We start from the raw sequence: 21,833 nt of genomic DNA, 5'->3' as shown, positions 1-21,833 counted from the left end.
GTTTCATTTTCGGGTTTTCCGTCCGTGCCCAAAAATTATATTTTTGCACAGTTAGAAAACTTGCCAGTCTGTCGACAAGGCGACAATGTTCATGCATCCTGAACAGAGTAAACATCAGTGGGAGTAGAATAAGAACGGGTCAATGAAGCGAGAAGAATAGTAGGAGTCAGGGCAATTAACCAATTACAACGCCCAGAAAGAACCAGAGCAGCAAGGTTATAAAAGGATGCATTTACTTGCTGTAGGCACACGCTGCCATACTAAAATAACGAGCACGTTTTCAAATTACTAATTGATGCAACTTTAAATAAAAGAAGACCACGAGTTTTTCTAAGATGTTCTAGGCATAGAAAACATTTCTAAACAATCAGGAGCTTCTGGACTCCATATTTTAGACCCAGTTAGACGAACATTTCACAGATCCCAAAATATATATATATATATATATGTATATAAATACGAGTGTATGATTAAAGAAACAACATTTTGGCTCAAAAGCTAGAATATGACTTACTTCGTAATGCGATCGATATTTGCAATTTGTTTCTGGTTACGGATCACTTCAATAGCTGTCCACAGGTACTGGATAATTTTGGTATCTGCCAATCGTCTTTTTGTCAAACGGGCCATGGCTCGCTTTTTATCCTTAGCTGCAGAACAAAATCAAATTAAACGTGTAAATGAAGTGATTAACATAGAAAATGCTGCAATATATCTGGTGAAGGAAAATTAATTCATATTTTTAGGATCAAAAGAGACTCATGTATTTCAATAAGGAAAAATAGTCATTTTTGTCTGTATTACACCAAAAGAAATGTTACTTATGCCATATAGTATCTTTATGTTGCACACTCTTAAATGTGATTCATTCCGCTCGTAGCCGTGACCTGTAGCTGGTGAACTTCTCTTCATTATCTGGGAGCCTATGTCCTCTGCCACACTGACCTAATTGGGGCTGAACTTTTTTTGTGGGACAGAGCGGGACTGCGAGGACCACAAGGCAGAGCATCTCGAGACACGACGCACCTGGTGCCTCTTCCCGCCCCCCTCGATATACACGCCCATTACCACGATACGCGGGACCGCGCGCGGGACAAGCCGGGCTAAGCCCGGGCAAAGGGCGGGCCGTCTGTGGCCGTCCGGGGCTTCGCTTGGCTGGGCCCCGCCATTTACACCTGGATTTAGACTGGCAAAGTAAGAGAGTGTCACTTACGGTGATACTATTTCTCCTATTTTTTACAGTGTCGCTATGGTGGCTTTGGGCTAAGACCTTAAACATCACGACTGAATTGACACTGATTGAAACCTGTACTACCTATTGTGGTGGCCCTCTTTTCTTGACAATCTTATTTGAAATTCTAAGTACCAATGACCACACGGGCTAACACCACAAAGCAAACACGGGGTGTTGGGTCGTCTAGAGGGACTTTGGACAATTAGATCACCAGGGAAACAGCTAGGCTAGAACATGAAATAGCGCTCACGGAACGGCACTTGTCCTCGGAATTAATCCAAAATAGACGCTCATCTCTGGGCCCTATTTGTCATGCATCGACCCCATCAGTAGGTAACTAGCAAAATGATATAAATGGGGACACAACTATTCCTTTTCTACTACAAGATATAACAGCTTCTATACAATTAATTAGGGATACTACCATAAAAATTGCGAACATTAATTCATCCGTGGATAATTCTGACAAAGGTTCCCAGGTAATCCCTCTAACACAACTCCCAACAAAGGAAACCCCACGCACACAGGCCAGTCCAGCGCCACCATTGAAGAAAAGAAAGTGTAAGGGAAATACTCAAAGAGGTAGATCCGCAAAAACACCAAAGACGGGCACACACAACTTGGGATCTGTCTCAGAGAGCACTAGGCAGGACGACATCGCCCAAAATCCTACAGCGATTAAAGTACTTCTGGGGGGTGTTGAAAAATTATTTAAATCACTTCTACTACCACTAGTGGAGAGGGTTAAAAGGTTGTCAGATCAACTAGGAGTAATACAAAATGCACTCACTACGAATACTGACCTTTTGAAAGAACTCTCAACCCCCAGTCAGGGTCAAACCTTACCACCCCCACCTCTGCCAGTTATTACAATGATAAATGGGCCAACCAACGTGAATCCCCCGACTACCTGTGTAGCGAAGATACTGCCCCCAATGCCCCTTGATAAGGTTTCGGAAATACCTAAGGTAGCTGGAATGAGCTGAAGTACATCTGATTGCCCACAACCTATCCCCACAAGGTATACACCCCCCCCCCCCGAAAAAAGTAAGACCTTCTCTGCCCAAAGTTGATTTGCCCCCAGAAGCGGCACCATATGTCGTGGTACTAACAGGGGTGCCGAAACTGGAAGCTGGTAAAATCGAACACTACCATGCCTTAAAAAATAAAGTTGTATTCTGGTTGAGGAATAATGGTCCATTACCATCAAATATCAATGGTGAAATTCTTCAGGTTAGAAGATTGGATTGGGTAGGGCACAGGCCCAAGGATATTAGGGGGGACATAATTATTGTTAACTTTAGAGCCACCAGTTATATTGGGGATTGGTATATGGAGGGAGGGAATTTCCACACGTGACCTTACCTACTTCTACCCCCAGTCCCTGATATCGAACATGGTAAGAGATTGGGTGCCTCAGGGTTCCGACTTGAATTTTAGATTCCCTACCTTCAATCGCTTTGCGGCATTCTCCGGATTAGACGGAGTAGATTGACTCCTAAATCATTCACTCAGGAACCAGAACTCTCCTATAAAAAAAGTCCAAAGGCAATCTACCCATTACGACCACCCAGGTAATTTGGCTATCTTGATAGTACCAAAACGAACACTCGTGGGACCCAAACTTAGAGACCCTGGGGGAGAGTATCCCAAAATTGAGAATAGCCGGAATGGAGAAATAGAATCAGCGCATCCCCACACCAAAGAGGGACAGGCTGTGATAACACCTCCAAGTGGGGTCCCACCAGTGAGGGCTGACTCGAGGTCACTGGGTAACAACCCTTCCTCAGATAAATTGGCAATCAGGATATTGTCCTGGAAATCAGCGGGATTGCGACATAAAGTGAAGAACAGCCTTTGGTTGGACTTCGTCCGGAAATTTGGCATAATCTGCCTTCAGGAGACTTGGTCTACCAATGAAATTCACCTTGTGGGCTTTAAAACATATTTTTCACCGGCTCTAACGGTACCTTCTGGTAGAGCTAAAGGGGGTTTGATTATTTATATTTCCAATACCCTAGGGGCTATGAAAGTATCTAACGTAAAATCAGGAGCGACTTTTCAGATACTTACTCTTTCTTTTAAAAAGACAAACAATAATTATGGTGAATTTCTACAATATCCTTCCTGACGCAGAGTTAGTCACCATACTGGCCAGCTTTATGCTGAACTATCCACTCTTATAAGGGGCACCGTAGGGTCAGCATCAATTATCTGGGATGGTGATTTCAACCAATACTTATGTCAAAAATAATCCACATTTGTAAAGCGCACAATCACCCGTAAGGGTCTCTAGGCGCGGGGGGCCGTCGGGAAGATTAAGCAAGCTATTGCCCAGAGTCACATGGTGCTGGGCTAATCTGCCGCCGGTTCCGGGTATTGAACAGTGATCCCCAGATTCCGGAGTCAGTCGCCCTAGCCGCGGCGCCAATCCACCAGCTCTATTTTATGCGGGTTAACGGATGAAAAGGAAGATCCAATTGCCCACTTTTTTCACTCGAGAATTGGAAGTTTTCTAAATGACATACTATTTGATCTGGGCCTTGTTATTTTTGATTTGATTTGATTTGTCAACTTGTAAAACGCGCGAATGCCCGTGGGCGTCTTGGCGCTATGACAGATCCTCATCTCCTAGGAACGGTTTCTAGAGTTATGCAGAGAATAGCCAGGTTTTTACTTCCTTTCTGAAGGATTTCAGAGATGGGCAAGTTTTTATGGCAAGAGGCAGCTGATTCCAGGTTCGTGCTGCATGTACAAGGAAGCTTCTTCCACCCCAGTTAGCTCGCCTGAATCTGGGGACACTAATTAGCTTTAATTGGCCAGATCTGAGATGTCTCGTTGGTTCATATATTTTTAAATGAGATCTTAGAAATTGTGATCCTGTTCCCTGAAGTGCCTTGTAGAGTGATTTAAATTTCACTCTTTTTTCAATTGGCAGCCAATGCAGGGTTTTTAGTTTGTGACTGATTGGTTCAAACTTAGGTATGTCTAAAACCAATCTGGCTGCTGCGTTTTGTAGGCGTTGTAGTTTAGCTATGATTTTTTTCGTAGCTCCGGCATATAAACCATTTCCGTAATCCATCCTTGACAGAGCCAAGGCTGTCACTACTGTCTTACGCGAATCATGTGGTAGATAAGGCAGTATCTTTTTTATCATTTTTAAAATATACCAGAGTGTTGATGACAGCTTGCTGGCTTGGGCTTCAAAAGATAGATTGGTGTCAAGAGTGACGCCCAGATTCTTCACTTTTTCTGATGAGCTTGGGCATCTACCCAAGTCATTAGGCCACCAAGCGGGCGACCAGATGTTTGTGTCACCCCCTAATATCATCACCTCACTTTTGTCTCCATTAAGCTTCAGACAATTTCTTTCCATCCATTGGCTCACCTGTATCATACATAATTGAAATTTTTCTGCTGTGTCCTCCACATCCTTGCTGATGGACACCACAATTTGGGTGTCGTCAGCATAGGATATTGGAGTGAAACCACAGCTTCTTATGATTTCTGCAAGGGGGGCCATGTACAAGTTAAAAAGGGTGGGACTCAGCGAGGACCCTTGTGGGACCCCGCATGGTGAATTAAAGGATTTAGATTTTGCTTCTCCTACTTCTACCGAAAAAGTTCGGTTTACTAGGTAGGATGCGATGAGGGTGCATGCTGAATCATGTATTTCTGCATTTTTCAAACGAGTTAGGAGAATCTCGTGACTGACCGTGTCAAAGGCCGCCGATAGGTCGAGTAATATCAAGGCGGCCTTCGTTCCATTATCCAGCAGTTTCCTAAGCTCTTCCACAGCTGTAATTAAGGCAGTTTCTGTTCCATGTCCTTCACGGAAACCAAACAGAGTGGTCTAACCAGTTTCCATCCATCAGATAACGAGATAGCTGTTTGTTTAACAGTTTCTCTAAAATCTTTGCAGAAAAAAGTATCCCAGCTATAGGACTATAATTACTTGGTTCTTCACAGTCCAGATTTGATTTTTTTAAAAGTGGTCTGATTGATATCTTTTTCCAGTCGTCTAGAAAGGTACTAGTTCCAAGTATTTGAGCGAATAACTTTTCTAATACCAGGCTCAATTGTTCTGCACAGATTTGCTTTATTTTGGGTGGAAAAGGGTCCAATGGGCTACCTGAGTTAGTGGTGAGTAGTTCCTTTTGGATTTGATCTACTGTTGGATTACTAAATTGGAACAATGTAGATTGAGCTGATTGTTCCCCTGATTTTATAAGTTGTGAGGTAGCCTGATCAGCCTGATCTGCCATGTCTGTGTTATGGCTTTTGAAAGATTCGAAAACTGAAGATACTTTGTTTATAAAGAAATCACCTAGTGTGTTACAGAAATCTGATGACATTTCTTCTAAAGTATTGTTTTCAATTTTTGAAAAGTTTTTTAACAGTAGAGAAGAGTGTTTTACTGGAGTTTTTTGACTCGTTAATTTTTTGGACGAAGTATTTGCTTTTCTCTGTTTTTATTAATTTTCTATAGCTGGTTAGAGCTGCTTTATAATCTTTTTTTTGCCAGGCGTCGTAGTTGGAGCTCCACTTTTTTTCTGCCATTCTACACAACTGTTTTTGCTCCTTCAGAACTTCTGAGAACCATGGTTGAGAGGGGGTCTTTCTTTTAAACGTGACTTTCTTTTGTGGGACAGTAAGACGGACTGCACCCTCCAACCACTCGTTGAATTGTTTGCAGGCTTTGTTGCTGTCTGCATCGAGAGTTGGATAGGATGAGCAGAGGGTGTCAATGAAGGCTTGGGGTTGAACCTTGGACCAGTCCGGATATGTTGTTTTTTTTATGGCTTCGATAGGTCTTCCTGTCTCTTGTGCGACTTCTAATGAAAAGGAGACCATCTTGTGATCTGACCATGGGATCATCAATGTTATTTAGGTTCTGACATGAAGTAAAGATCCCGTCTAATGTATGGCCTGCACAGTGTGTATTTAAATGTACTTTTTGTTCTAAATCAAAGTTTGCCATTTCATCTTTAAATGAGATTACCTTGGGGTCGGAACTTTTCTCCAAGTGTATATTGAAGTCTCCTAAAATTTATAGTCAAGGCTCGAGACGCTTGATTCTAAAAATGGGCTTAATAGCTCAATTAATGGCGTCTTGGCATTAGGTGGTCTATATATCAGTAGGCCGTTAAACGTATAATTGTTCGTAATCTTAATTTGAAAGGTCAATGTTTCACAATCCGGGTTGCTTCCTTTATCTGAACTTTTAATTTTGAATTCTTCTTTAGCTATGATTGCTAATCCTCCCCAGCGCTTCATTTTTCCGTCGGCTCTAAAGATGGAAAAGCCCTCGGGAATCGCAAGGGTCAGATCAGCGTCAGACGCTTCATCTGCCCACGTCTCGGTGACAAATAGAAGATCGATATTTTGGCTTTCAATTAACTCAGCTGTGTGGACATTGTGTTTGACCATAGACCTGACATTAATTAGACCTGCTTTAATAGAAGAGTTTCTATAGCTTGGTATCTTAGGTTGGTTTTGGTCATATTAAAAGCTCTAATCCGTGAGAAAGCGAAAACATGTGAGCAGGATGGACAATTTTTACCTTCCTTATGTAGACCAATCGGAGTACATGTGACGCAGGGTCTTAGTGATAGGAGTTCCTGGCTGGTATAGGTCCGATTTCTTCATCAGTATGAATCTGGACAGGGGGTATGGCCCTGGGCCCGGTCCCGGCGCGGACGGGCGCAGACGGGCACAGACGGGCTTGCCTTAGGCGCGCCTTCGGCGCGCCCGCTGCGCTCGTCCGCTGCGCGTCCTGGTCATGCACATAGTTTATAGGAACGGCGGAGCGTGGGGAGGGGTCGTGGCCTCACGTAGTGGGCGTGGCCTGAGGGCTCAATGGAAATGTCGGCAACAAGTTTTGTTTCCCGCGGCAGCGCTAAAATCCGCTGCGCGGGGATGTCTACTTCGTGATTTCAAAGAGTAAATGCCCAGGGAGAGGAATCCCGGCTTCCGCCTCAGGAGAGGAGTGTCTTCTGACTGGCACTTGTAATCAGTGCGTCTTTAAATACCTTCGGCGGGGGGCGTGGCCTCAGGTAGTGGGCGTGGCCTGAGGGCTCACTGGAAATTGCGGCAACAAGTTTTGTTTCCCGCGGCAGCACTAAAATCCGCTGCGCTGGGATGTCTATTATTAATCCGAGAGATCCCTCCTCCCTTCTCTATGAACCAACCTTCCATGGCAGTGGCAGAGTACGATAGATTTTATCCTTATATCTACCACACTAGAACAACAGATAACAAATTTTGAAATCCATACAACTGTTCTGAGTGATCACTCTGCCCTTAGTATTACATTCCAACCACTACATAAATTGAGGGTGCATAGTCTAACTAGCGCTTTAAAGCAAAACACTCTGACCCTGGGTAAAACAAATGGGTTTACGTTAAAGTGGGAGAAAACAGACCCTCTGGAAATTACAAGAAGAGTTTTCAATATAGCCTAACCTGCTATTGACAAATGTTTAGATTTGTCTACAAACGACGTGGACGTATTAAGTAACTTTAGGGTCATTCTAAAAGCCATAGAAAAGGAGCTTTCTGTAAACTTGAAATTAAATGAATAGAAACAACATGGGTGGTTCAATCACAGATGCACTATCGCCCATTCCACATTAAAAAAGGCGCTCAACAAATCAAAAAGGGCACCTCAAGAAATAGCTAAGTTCAGAAGGGAATACAATGTAGCAATAAAGGATAGGAAAAAAGAATTAAAACAGGCCCTGTGGGACCAATTGCACGAGAATAGTAGGAAAAAAGATAGCTCAGCATTTTGGGCGGTGGTTAAGTCGCCATATCTAACCGACAACAAATAGGCACCAAGTATTGATGTCGCTATCGATGAATTTACCGGGTGGACTACTTCTCAAAGATTTTTGCTACAGGGCCAGATAACTTGAGGCAGCAAGCAGCTCCGGGTCAAACACAATTTATATCCCCTTACCCTATTCAACTAGATATCACAATTGAAGAGGTTCGGATTACCCTTACATCTAGCAAGGATAAAAAGGCACCAGGACCGGATGGGGTCCCAGTAGACTTTTTTAAGTCTAACTTAGATCTATGGGCCCCACTGGTGACAAGAGTATTTAAGGCTTCCTGTGAGGTGGGCCTATTGGACTCATGGTCCAAGTCAATTATGGTCCCCATCTTTAAAACAAGCATTTACAATGCAACGGTCTCTGCATTATTAAAGGTAGAGCTATTGGCATTGCTCATGACTTTTTTTTAAATCATAGATAAATGGCATTGTCATTTACATTGCCAATAGCTTAATTGCTTGCATATGCGAGACCTATTGCATTAGCACCTATACACAGGGGGCAGAGGCAGGAGAGCAAGCACAACGAACGAGGGGGCAGGAGAGCAAGCACAAGCAACGAGGGGGCAGGAGAGCAAGCACAGCCAGGGGGCAGGAGAGCAAGCACAGCCAGGGGGCAGGAGAGCAAGCACAACCAGGGGGCAGGAGAGCAAGCACATGAAACACGCGGTAGTAACACTGAGCATGTAGGAGGGTATTTGAGAGAGAATCATCATATAAAAAGGGAACGCACAGGAATGGATTCAAGTCAGTCTAGGACCCAAACGCATACAGGATGGCATCGAAGCCTGGACTGGCCTATTTATTGCATTCCAGTCATTTGCTCTGAGAAGACCAGGATGTGCAGCAAGGCGCCTAATTTGGTGTAATGCCTTTGGTCTGCTTTTAATCAGCTTAAGTGTTTCTGGTGCTTCGAGGGAAGCTTTAACAGCCTCCCAGCACTGGACTGCATCCTCATGTGCAGCTGGACTCAGAGGCTCCTCTGGAGAAGGGGGTAAACCCCCTTATTCTACAGTCTGTGAAAGAAGGGGGCCACGCCAAGTGTGCATACTGCAAGCCAGATCACACTCCATGCAAGGAAAAACACAAAGCATGCCCATGAGGCACAACAAAGTGCATTCCGTGTAGGGGAGCTCACGCCCCACAGTAAGCAGAGCACGCACGCTTTTGATACACGGGAGCTCAGGCCTCTACAAAGGATACAATTCCAAGTGTGCAGAAGTCATGGCATCTCAAACCCCGTGAGGTATACAACCATGCACACTGAAGGGTAGTCTATCACATTGGGCATACAGAGCTCTGCATGAAGATTCCAATGGGCAGCAGTTCTGCCATGTGTGATAACACAAAGTGTGAATTTGGGTAACGTGGACACCACAGGAACAACTCTTCCATCACAACAAATGAGCGTGGAGGGTGCTGTGGTCCTTTTTCCAACCATTTGTTTTTAAGAACTGATGTCACCAATCCCCCGCTGGCCAGAATACCCCTTTACCAGAAACAAACTCCAGAAATCGTTTCAAGTGCAACATGTACAAACATTCAAATGTTCCTCCTTCAAAAAAAAGTTTGCTGAGGACCCAGAATATATATATTCAGCATGACATCCTACGGAGCCCAGTATTGTTTACCTGCGAAGTATTTCTACATCAAAAGGGAAAGATAAATCCATCGAACCTCATTTCCGTCCTTTCAACCTAGATCAGGCCTAGGGCTAGAGCTACTCTCCTTAACAACCTCTCATAATCTTTGTAGGACTTCTCCAACCTACCTAAAGGTTGCGAGTCATGTCCATCCTACATTTGAGAACATTCTCCCTAAAGATTATGCAGTCATCCTGGACACTCAAATAAAACTTGGAAGTGGGACAAATACTAAATGAAATCAAGAGTTCCTACATCAGACCCATTCAGAAAAATCAAAACAGCGACCCTGGTCCTTATATTGGTAATATGCAATGGTCAGTTTGTGGGCATAAAAACAAAAAAGGGAAGCCACTATGACTACCAACAGAACAGTCATGAAAGTGCCAACTCAACTGAAATTGCTGCAGTTCTGTTGCTGGAGAGCAGAATACAGACACTCAGTAAAGTTAACCAATGGTTTAAGTGGGCTGACCCATTGCCCCAAGCTCTAAGCTGCACTGAATGGAAGAAAACATGAATGAGACCGTAACTGACCAGTGAATGGAGAGGGCTGGCTGAAAGAGCATATAAGTATACTACACACAGTTTTAGTAAAATCAAATGGTCCTGGCTAGCGCCAGACTAAGTAGTTAAGGATCTTTTTACATAATCCTCTACAGCGTACTTTTCTTTCCCTAGGTTTCCCTCGAAGGGCGCAAACCTATACTAAGCAAAGTGCTGGACACTGAAAGCACGCTGTTCGATTTGCAGACTGCAGGATGCTACTGCAAGGTAACTCCTTATGCTACCTATCTAAACTTTGATTTGGTGATTTCACTCCTGGCGACGGCTGCTTTTCAAGTCTTGCAATGACGGAAGCCAGCTATCACTTCAAATGGCCAAGATAATGGAACGCTACTGCTGCTGGACCACTACCAGTAATTATAGAAATGTTAGTGCAAAAAAAATAATGTTTAATGTTCTATGACTTATTACAAGTCCACAACATATTGCAGGAAGCCCATGTAGTGAAGACACCTGGGCATAAGCGCATGTGTGTCCAAATATTACGGACGCCAGCGTCATTCAGTAGGATGCATCACCATGCACGCTCTCCAAATGACACTTGCATCATATTTGCAATTATTTATTGGTCCTAAAGAGGGGACGCCAATTGATGCAATAAATAATTGCAATTAAGCACATTTCAGCAATCTGGACAGTCCAGTAGCAAATGGCAGCTGAAGGACACTACAAGAAATACAAAAAATAAAAATAGTAGGAGCTAGTGTGGGGTGAGGAGGTTGGGGGTAAATCTAGAACTGAGGAGAAAAGCAGTACACGAGTGCGCACAACAACATGGAACATGTGGGGTGGGGAGAAGCAAACGTTAGCACCAAACACAAGGGATATTATAACAGAGTGAGGTGGACTGATATTGGACAGTGGGAGAACGACATACAAGGGAGCTGGAACACATGCACTCACGGAGAGCTTACTGAAAGAAAAAAAAGTAGTTACCTTAAAGTGAGCAGCACAAGAAGGTCAGCAAATCATAAATGTGATATGCCCAAGGAAAGGATAATCAAGATGAAAGAAATCAAATAAGAAAGCAAGAAGATTTTTTTTTTTTTTTAAAGCACAATGTAAAACGAACAACTGACTACTTCCAGAATTTACTATGTGGGCCGAGAGACTCGAGCAGCTCTGGATCACCATGTTATTTTGTGGAGCTGAACAGCATCCTCTTAAGAGGAGCTGCTCAATCCTAGATGCAGGCTCTTACAGAGCCTTCCGATGACCGGCTCCAATCGGTACTGGATGCAAGCTCTTTGTAGGCCGCCTAAAGAAGAGACACTCCATGCAAGACCTGGGCTGTAAAACGGAACCTGTGGAAAGCAGTCTATAGCTTATGCTCTTGCACAATGCACATCAACTCGTCTGAGCGATCCAGATGGGGGCTCCTTTAGGGCACCTACAGAAGAGCTGCTCTGCTGCATACAAGATGGGAGCTCTTACAGAGTACCCAGAGATGAGTTACAACACGTCAGCAGATTACAGCTTGATCCTGGACCTTGGGGGGTGGGGAGGGGTCACCAGCTACCTACATAAATTGCTCTGCTCTTCATCACAGCTGTTCAAAGCTTAGTGCCTGAATGTAAAGGGAATAGTTACTGTGCTCCACGACTGACTGACTAATTACGTCTCTTTGCAAGGTTACTTTCACTACTTGCTTTTCAAGTAATTGTTCTGCTTGTGTTTCTGTAACAGCATGCAACAATGTAATGTGGATACTATTCGTAACGCAAACCAAACAGCAACTGAGAGTTCAGACAACCACTGGGAAGATGCAAAGAAGGGAATCTGAGGCACCGAGAACGGAGACCGGAGAGCGGAAGGGGGAGAGGGGGGGCTGGAACGGAGACACGGACAGCGGGAGGGGGGGGCGGGAACGGAGACACGGACAGCGGGAGGGGGGGCGGGAACGGAGACACGGACAGCGGGAGGAGGGGGGGGCGGGAACGGAGACACGGACAGCAGGAGATGGGGGGGGCGGGAACGGGCACAATCACAAGGCAGAAGGCAAGAAAAAAACAAGCACTCACTAAAAGAATCGGGGCAGCCGGATTAGCACTGGCAAACAGTAACGGCGGACACAACATTCCAAATTTTTCGGATTGGGGGCGTGATCGGTGTTCTCAGAATGGGCGTGGCCTAAAAGTGGAAAGAAGAACACTGAACACACCTCCAAATCCGAAAAGGACGGAGCCTATTGTCAGATTCTTGAAATGTATTTTCCGACATCATTCTAACTTATAATGAAATCAGGTTTTTAACTTGAACGCTACACTGTGTGTTTTATACTGATTATGTACAAATTATTAACTGAAAATTATGATTATTAAATTGCGGCACTAAGTTATACTGTACATCTAATTATTCTCTGGAGATATAAATTGGCATCAATTTTTAACATATTATGTATATCAAATATCTATTTTAAAATGTAAAACTGAATTGTATTTGCAATAATTGCTTTTATGGTTTTTTTCTTGTTACAAAAAACCGAATAAAGTCCTTTCTGATTCGGATTCATGACGTAACAACTCAGACACACAAACCCAGAATAACAAACAAAATGCTTGGCTTAAACTGGTAAAAATTCTAATAAAATAGTAGTTATATTTCAGATAAATATTTTCATAACATATGGGTTGCTTCCTGGAACAAGTTATGTAACTAGCTGTAGTATGAGTAATATAGGTGTTGATTTCATTCTCTCACCAGTATGCCGTGAGGAAAGCTTGTACAACTATCTAGCTACTGAGTGCTTATTCGATATTTCCATGTATTTGGTAGACTGCTTAAAATAGTAGTGTTCAAAAACTGAAAGCCACCAGCTTATAGAATTTTAGAAACAGTTAAGACTGCTGGCCCACCGCTTTGGTCTAGTAAGGTCACATTTCTTTAAAGTATTGTGACCCACGCCATGTTTCCTAATTTGGTCTGTTGATCATAGATGGTCTTGAACTGGGCCTTCAACTTAATGCACAACCAGTGAAGTTGATATAAGAGGTGGTCATGTGGTTCCTGGTTTAGGCTTCGGAGGCAGCTATGCAAGATGTATTTTGAAGTCTTGAAATTTTTGTTAAAGTTTTGTTTGGGAAACCACCATAAAAGGAACTGCAAATAAAGTATACAAATAGGAGGACTGTTTTTACCAGTGAGTGTTCATTAGGTGTTGCGTGGTGAGATTTGCACAAAGTCTGATAATCACAAGAACGTATTAGTTTGATAATGTGTGGCTTGGCTCAGATGTGTTGATGAAATACTAAACCTAAGTTTTTTCATTCTTGTACACAAATAAGTGTAGGCAAGGCCACCAAGAGATTGTCAATTCGAGGCCCAACATCTGCTCAATGCTTAGCTCTCTTTTACCTAAACAAATTTGAAAGGGCCACACAACTATGGACTTGCCACTAATAGTAATCTAAAATAAAAATCTGCTGCATGATCAACTGATTTCAGCAGAAAACATTCTAGCTCCAATTCAGAAGACACAACATAAAATGTAGCATGCAAGCATGCACTGCTCTAAACAATCTCGAAAAGAAACCTGCCCATCTTTTGTCTGTTGATGAATGCACTCATGCTTCAGCAAATTGAGACTCTCTCTTCAGTCACCCACTTTAGAGCAAGGGTTGCGAACCTTTTCTGTAGTGAGCTACTTCTCATCAGTGAAACTCATCGTGAGCTACTGAAGTCTAAACAACTTGTGCATGGTTACCAGACACCTCCCTCGCCCAGCTTAATCGACTTTAAGCCTAATGTCCAAAGAGCCAGATAATATGGTGTGAACAAAATGTTTTGTTTAAGGGAACTATGACAGGGCTGCCAAGTATGTCAGTGAAAGTGTGGTCTTTGGGGATGTATGAACATGTGTGCGTATTGATGGGATACATTTGTATGGGTGACAAAGTCTGTTTTGTATGTACTTGCAGCACAGGACAGATCTCTTGCCATATGTGGCACCTTTACATGTATAACACAAACAGTCATTTTTTTTTAAATGGGAGAAATTCGAAGTGCTGCATAAATGTTCATAATATGGAACACTTTTCTGCACTTCTTTGAAATGAGAGAAAATTTAAATGAAGAGTTGACTAAATCCTTAAGGTAACTTTTAATTTCAATTGTCTCCCATTTAAAAGTATTCAGAAACATCATTATGTTCACAGCTCCAATATTGAGTTGACATCCGATTGTGCAATGATCATTATCAGGTACTGCGATCTGCAGCCTGATGATAATAATGTAAAATAAACACAGCCTTCCCTTAACTGTAAAAGGAAAATAAGACCTTGTGCTTATTTAAAAATGAACTCAAAGCTGGGAGCTACTGGTAGCTTGCAATAGGCTGGTTTGAGACAACTGCTTTAGAGGGTGTCAGTTTCAAGTCATTTTTCTAACCGTTATTAGGCTGATTTATCACATTTTTTGAGTATGTGTGTATTCCTATCTGCATTTCACCATTTCTACTTCCTCTAGAATGAGTACATGCACTTAGGTTACTATTGGTCTGCAACATCCTTTATGTTGAGCTAGATGCCTGCCAAGCATCATGCATAGGGTGTGACACTCACGCATTTCAGTGAGGTGTTCTGCATCACCGCACTGAAATGCATTGTCACGCATTTTGCCGACTCGCAAACTCGCGCCACCGGCGGCGCCTGTGCACGGCTCCTGCTGCTCCTGACTCGAGTCAGAGAGAAGTGCTTCCTGTAGCCAGTGCCAGCAGCTCCTCTAGTTCATAAATAGTTAATCATGGCTGATCTCAGCTGCGGGCTGAGTGAGAGCGCGGCAGCGCGCTAACTGCTGGGAATTACTGACAACAGCTGCAGAAAACGCCTGCTACTTTTTTATTAATTACACTATTTTAAGAATATCGTGTTTGAAAATGTTTAGAACTCTGTTTTAACTCATTTTAAAAAACTGTGAAACTCGCTTACCAGCACATAAAATTTACTCATCCACATCTCGCTACTTTTGCGGGAATCGGGGAATCAGAGCACCATTTAGAGTGTAGGACCACGGTACCTTTAGGGCTGCGCTCTAGTGGTTGGGCTCTATTACCGGCTTGACTATTTAAGTAAGGGAATGCTGGCGCGCGATCATACAGATTGAAGCTAATCTAACGGCGTGGAACGCTGCTGGGAATTACTGACAGCAGCTGCAGAAAACGCCTGCTACTTTTTAGGTCGAGCGACCTATCTCAATGCGCATGCGCATTGAGCGGGAGCTCGATATAAAGGGGCTTAAACAGAAGTTTAACTAGCTGGCGATTTGGTGCTGTGCCCGTGAAATGCTCGTGCACAGCATCAAATCGCCAGCCATCTGTTCCCCAGCAGCTCCGCCCCACAAGCTTCCCCCAGCGTGCGCTCTGGCTCAGCCGAGCCGCACTCCCCCCACACCTCTCACACAAAAGTGAAGCTTCACTTCAAAGCATGCCACTCATTTTCACTTCCTCACATACTGACACGCTGGCACTTAGCACAGCACGAGAACAACTCTTCTCGAGAACAACTCTTCTCACGCATCCACCACCACATCCACCACACCCACCACCATCACTTCCACCACCACATCCACCACCACTTTCACCATATCCACAATCACCACATCCACCACCACCACATCCACCACATCACCACCACATCCACCACCTCCACATCCACCACCACCACCACCACATCCACCACCACATCCACCCCCTCATCCACCACCATCACCACCACATCCACCATCAACACCACTACCACATCCACCACCACATCCACCACCACCATATTCCCCAGATCCACCACTACCACTACCACATCTATATGTGTGTGTGGCTCTGTGTGTGTGTGTAGGTGCACCCACCTCCACCACATCCACCACCACTACATTCACCACCACCACAACCACCACCCCATCCACCACCACCACATCCACCATCACATACACCACCACCACATCCACCATCACATCCACCATCACCTCCACCATCACCTCCACATCCACCACCACATCCACCATCACCTCCACATCCACCACCACATCCACCATCACCTCCACATCCACCACCACATCCACCACCACTGCATCCACCACCCCCGCATCCACCACCACCACACCCACCACCACCACACCCACCACCACCACATCCACCACCACATCCACCACCACATCCACAACCACCACCCCATCCACCACCACCACCGCATCCAGCACCACATCCACCACCCCATCCACCATCACCACCACATCCACCACCACCACCACATCCACCACCACCACCACATCCACCATCACCTCCACATGCACCATGACATCCACCGCCACATCCACCACCACCACATCCACCACATCCACCACCGCATCCACCACCACCGCATCCACCACCACCGCATCCACCACCACCGCATCCACCGCATCCACCACCACCACCACCACACACACCAGCACTACATCCACCACCACATCCACTACAACCACCACCGCATCCAATACCACCACCGCATCCACCATCACCACATCCACCATCACCACATCCACCATCACCACATCCACCATCACCACATCCACCGCATCCACCACCACCACCACATCCACCAACACAACCACCACCGCATCCACCACCGCATCCACCACCACCACATCCACCGCCACCGCATCCACCACCACATCCACCGCCACCGCATCCACCACCACATCCACCATCACCACCACAGCCACCATCACATCCACCATCACATCCACCACCACCACCACATCCACCATGACATCCACCACCACATCCACCACCACATCCACCACACCCACCACCATCAATTCCACCACAACATCCACCACCACTTTCACCACATCCACAACCACCACATCCACCACCACCACATCCACCACCACCACATCCACCACATCACCACCACATCCACCACCTCCACATCCACCACCACATCCACCACCACCACCACCACAACCACATCCACCCCCTCATCCACCACCATCACCACCACATCCACCATCAACACCACTACCACATCCACCACCACATCCACCACCACCATATCCCCCAGATCCACCACTACCACAGCTATATGTGTGTGTGGCTCTGTGTGTGTGTAGGTGCACCCACCACCACCACATCCACCACACCCACCACCACCCCATCCACCACCACCACCCCATCCACCACCACCACCGCATCCACCATCACCACATCCACCATCACCACCACATCCACCATCACATCCACCACCACCACATCCACCATCACATCCACCATCACCTCCACATCCACTACCACATCCACCATCACCTCCACATCCACCACCACATCCACCACCACATCCACCACCACCACCCCATCCACCACCACCACCCCATCCACCACCACCTCCACCACCACCGCATCCAGCACCACATCCACCACCACATCCACCATCACCACCACATCCACCACATCCACCACCACCACCACCACATCCACCATCACCTCCACATCCACCATCACCTCCACATCCACCATGACATCCACCGCCACATCCACCACCACATCCACCACCGCCACATCCACCACCACCACACCCACCACCACTACACCACCACCACATCCACTACAACCACCACTACCACCACCACCGCATCCACCACCACCACGGCATCCACCATCACCACATCCACCATCACCACATCCACCGCATCCACCACCACCACATCCACCGCATCCGCCACCACCACATCCACCGCATCCGCCACCACAACCACCACCGCATCCACCACCACCACATCCACCGCATCCACCACCACCGCATCCACCACCACATCCACCATCACCACCACAGCCACCATCACATCCACCACCACATCCACCATGACATCAACCGCCACATCCACCACCACATCCACCACCACCACATCCACCACCACCACCACATCCACCACCGCATCCACCACCATCACTTCCACCACCACATCCACCACCACTTTCACCACATCCACCACATCACCACCACATCCACCACCACCACCACCACCACCACCACATCCACCACCACATCCACCACCACATCCACCCCCTCATCCACCACCATCACCACCACATCCACCATCACCACCACCACCACCACATCCACCACCACCATATCCCCCAGATCCACCACTACCACATCTATATGTGTGTGTGTGTGTGTGTGTGTGTGGCTCTGTGTGTGTGTAGGTGCAAATGCAATGTTCTTGGATTTTCGTCACAATAAAATACACTGAACATAATCTTCACAAAAGTTATTTACGAACGTTTAAGCTATTGCCAATATAAATTACAATAACTTTTATTTAAGTATTAATTATTTACAAAATTAAAAGCCATTGTTATTTGTAATATCAAGACATCTAAGTCACGTAAATACAACACACATTGCATTACAAATGCTATAGGTGTCACATTTGCAAAAGTTAACACTATTGACATTGTAACTGACAAAGCTATTAATTTTGCTACTTTCAAAACCAACACATAAATAAAAAAAGTGTCATTTACAATACCAATAGCTCAAACGTTCCTAATGCGAGACCTATTGCATTTCCAGTGCTTGTTTATTAATTACACTATTTTAAGAATATCGTCCTTAGAAATGTTTGGAAATGTTTAGAACTCTGTTTTAACTCATTTTAAAAAACTGTGAAACTCGCTTACCCGCACATAAAATTTACTCATCCACATCTCGCTACTTTTGCAGGAATCAGAGCGCCATTTTGAGTGTAGGACCACAGTACCTTTAGGGCTGCGCTCTAGTGGTTGGGCTCTATTACCGGCTTGACTATTTAAGTCAGAGAATGCTAACGCGTAGCGGACGCGCGGAGCGGGCGCGCCGATGGCGCGCCAGAGGCAAGCCCGTCTGCGCCCGTCCGCGCCCTTGCCGCACCCAGCGCCAGTTACGCTGCTCGAGGCCACCCACACCAGAACCGGATACTATATTCTAGGAAAGAGCTACTCCTTATTGGTGAGAGGGACGAGAGGGGCAATCGCATTTCTTCTACTGCCTAAGTGATAGACAGAGAGACTCTGAACTGTGGTCTGATCAATGCAGATCTCTGATAAAGCATCACCAGGAGGTGTTTAATCTGCTAGAGATCAATGACTTAGATGTCCTCTTTTTAACAGAAACTTGGACTAGTTCGGACTCCTCGGTTGAAATGGGTTTTGCCTGCCCTGAGGGTTATAAAATACTCCATAAACCAAGGGCTGTCGGTAGAGGAGGAGGGGTCGGATTAATCTTTAAGGAAAAGTGGAATTTCGCACCTCTACACGTAGACACGGCAATAGGAGTTGAAATGCTGGGCTTTTCATTTCAAGAGGCGAAAGGTAGATTACTCACAGCTATAGACCCCCAGGCTCAGATACCCATTATCAAGCCTTATTTGACACCATTACCAACTTGAGTCTAACCCACTCTAGAATGGTTGTCTTAGGGGACTTTAACCTGTGGGATAGTGATAAGCCTGATAGCCATCTGAGGGACTTAAAGTACACGTGTGAGAACTCTAACCTACACCAATTGATCCATCAGCCAACCCATTTGAGAGGGCATACTCTTGACCTTCTGTTCGCAAACCCAAATGAGACGAGGGTGGTGGAGGTACTGCCTCAAAACTGGACGGACCACTCCCTTATCCATTTTGGTATTATGCTCCCTGGAATAGAGAGTGGTAAGAACCACAGGGAAACTATCCTAAGGGGAAGAGAATGGTCCAAACTGGTGAAAAGCGGCACTTCTATGACGCTTCCGAAACAGAGCCTCTTCGATTCCAACATCTCCGCTGGAGAAAACTATCAGACCTTCTGCACCTATGTGACAGATACTTTGGACCTACTAGCCCCAATAAAAAGGCTCAAGAATAGGAAAAAGAAGTCGGCCCCCTGGTACAATGAGGAGCTGAAACTATTACGCTTAGCATGTAGAAAGGCAGAGAGGAAATGGAGGAGGGCCTACTCTGAGACAGACAAAATAGACCTGAGACTTTTACAGTCTCGGTACAAAGAGTCTATTGTCAGGGCCAAAGTAAGTTTCTATGCCGAATCCATTCTGCTGGCACCTAACAGTACAAAGGCACTCTTCAATATCTTTAGGGATCTCTCCAGCCCAGGCTGTATGAGCAACAAGGTGGTCGCCTCGCAGGTACTATGTGATGAGATTGCCTCTCATTTTGAAGAGAAAGTTAAAAAAATTGTGGGGGAACTTCGGTCCACAGACCATAGCAGTCAGGATGAGTCGGCCAGGAGGATGTATGAAGAGTTCCATGCTGATACCTCCCTGGACTGCTTCGACATCCCTACGGAGGACTCTTTTAACCATCTTGCCCAAAGTGTGTCTTCGGGATCTCCCCTAGACCCCCTCCCACATAAAATCTGGCCAAGAAACCTTTCCCTGGCTGCGACAGATATGTTGTGTGTCCCTGGAGGAAGGAGAGGTGCCAGATGCATGGAAGCAGGCAGTGGTGACTCCCTTGCTACAAAAAACCCTCTCTGGACCCTACAACTCCTTCGAATTTTAGACCCATATCCCTTCTGCCCTATCCTATCAAAATACTGGAAAAGTCAGTTAGTAAGATCCTATCACGTTATTTGGAAGATAATCTACTATTGGACAAGGACCAATTTGGCTTCCGTCCAGGACACAGCACTGAGACCGCCTTGGCATCAGTGATTGACAATCTTCGAATGCGAGCTGACAATGGGAATTCCTCTGTACTAGTATTACTAGATATGTCAGCCGCATTTGATACGGTGAGTCATACAGTGCTAGTGGAAAGATTGAAGAGTATTGGGGTTAAATGAAGGGCCCTACAATGGCTCCAATCCTACCTGTCAGGACGACAACAGGGGGTGTCTATGAGGCCCTTCTCCTCTGATAAAACCATAGTACATCACGGAGTACCACAGGGCTCGGCGATCAGCCCCATCCTTTTTAATATCTACTCACGCCCCCTGTTCCCCATTATTAAATCTTACGGAATTGACCTAGTCAACTATGCAGATGACACCCAACTGGTGTTCTCCCTGGAAGGGAAACAAGCTGTGTCCATGGACACCTTTCAGGAGTGTATGCACCAGACAGCTGGTTAGCTTAGGAGAAACATTCTTCAATTCAACGGGGGTAAAACAGAGGTGGTGTTCTGCCTGGCCACAAGAGTGTCACGTCCGCTACCAACAGAATTCAGGCTTACTCCTGAGGAGGCACCACTGCTCCCAGCAAAAACGGTGCGCAACTTGGGTGTTTGGGTGGAAGGAAACCTCCAAATGGAATCGCAGGCCAACCAAACGATTCGCGTCTGCCTCTCCCTGCTGCGCATGCTAAGGAAGATTCTCCCGCTTCTTCCAAATGATAGTCGCTCCTTGGTGGTTAGGAGCATAATTCTAAGCAGACTGGACTATTGCAACTCTTTATATCTAGGTGCACAGCAATACATTTTGGAGGGATTGCAATGAGTCCAGTCCATGGCAGCAAAGTTGGTGCTTAATAAACAGCGCAGATCCTCCACAGCCATGGCTTTGAGCGAGCTTCATTGGCTGCCTATTAAGGAGAGAATTTGT

At 45.6% G+C, this 21,833-nt stretch overlaps 1 protein-coding gene across 3 annotated transcripts in view; it reads right to left on the bottom strand.

Annotated features, from left to right (window-relative positions):
* ZMYND11 (zinc finger MYND-type containing 11) overlaps positions 1-21,833 on the bottom strand; it is a 685,469-nt gene that overhangs the window by 590,028 nt on the left and 73,608 nt on the right. For all 3 annotated transcript variants that reach the window (XM_086941507.1, XM_086941508.1, XM_086941509.1), the window contains exon 2: positions 515-650. In XM_086941507.1, coding sequence (XP_086797633.1) covers positions 515-630 — 116 coding nt within the window. In that variant the 5' untranslated portion in view covers positions 631-650. The remainder of the gene's footprint in view (positions 1-514; positions 651-21,833) is intronic.

The sequence above is a fragment of the Lissotriton vulgaris genome, chromosome 10 (assembly GCF_964263255.1).
Source record: "Lissotriton vulgaris chromosome 10, aLisVul1.2, whole genome shotgun sequence".
Classification (NCBI taxonomy): Eukaryota; Metazoa; Chordata; class Amphibia; order Caudata; family Salamandridae; genus Lissotriton; species Lissotriton vulgaris.
Note: the sequence above shows the minus strand (reverse complement) of the source record. Positions and strands in the feature narration are given on the sequence as shown.